The 481-nt window shown below is 36.4% G+C and overlaps 1 protein-coding gene across 1 annotated transcript in view; it reads left to right on the forward strand.

The window, feature by feature from the left end:
* LOC122082353 (calcium-dependent protein kinase 1-like) overlaps positions 1–481 on the forward strand; it is a 7,832-nt gene that overhangs the window by 3,505 nt on the left and 3,846 nt on the right. Inside the window, exon 3 of the mRNA XM_042649852.1 lies at positions 22–174. Within this exon, the coding sequence (XP_042505786.1) occupies positions 22–174 (153 nt within the window). The remainder of the gene's footprint in view (positions 1–21; positions 175–481) is intronic.

Genomic DNA, 481 nt, shown 5'->3' on the forward strand with positions numbered 1-481 from the left:
CCCCAAAAAAAAAAAATACAGAGAATGAGCAGGGTATTTTTGATGCTGTTCTACGGGGGCATATGGATTTCTCATCTGATCCTTGGCCTTCCATATCCAGTAGTGCCAAAGATCTTGTGAAGAAGATGCTACGATCTGATCCTAAGGAACGGATTTCTGCAGTTGAAGTTCTGAGTAAGCTTTCAGCCTTCACTTCACAAATACGCACAGCAATGTTACACATTGGTTCAATGGTGTTAAGTGTCTAATACATTTACCTGCACATATGTAGTATCTGCTAGCAATAAGTATAGTTTTTGATATACATCAGAATATCTACAATAATATTGTATTTGCTTTAGATAGTGTCAATGGGAACAACATGCCAACATGTCTTCAACAATCTTATTAAAAAAAATGGATAATCCACTCATGGGAGAACCCTTTCTTGCATCGGGCACTAATATATATTTTCAATGTCTAATTAGATTGGGTAACCATT

The sequence above is a fragment of the Macadamia integrifolia genome, chromosome 6 (genome assembly GCF_013358625.1).
Source record: "Macadamia integrifolia cultivar HAES 741 chromosome 6, SCU_Mint_v3, whole genome shotgun sequence".
NCBI lineage: Eukaryota > Viridiplantae > Streptophyta > Magnoliopsida > Proteales > Proteaceae > Macadamia > Macadamia integrifolia.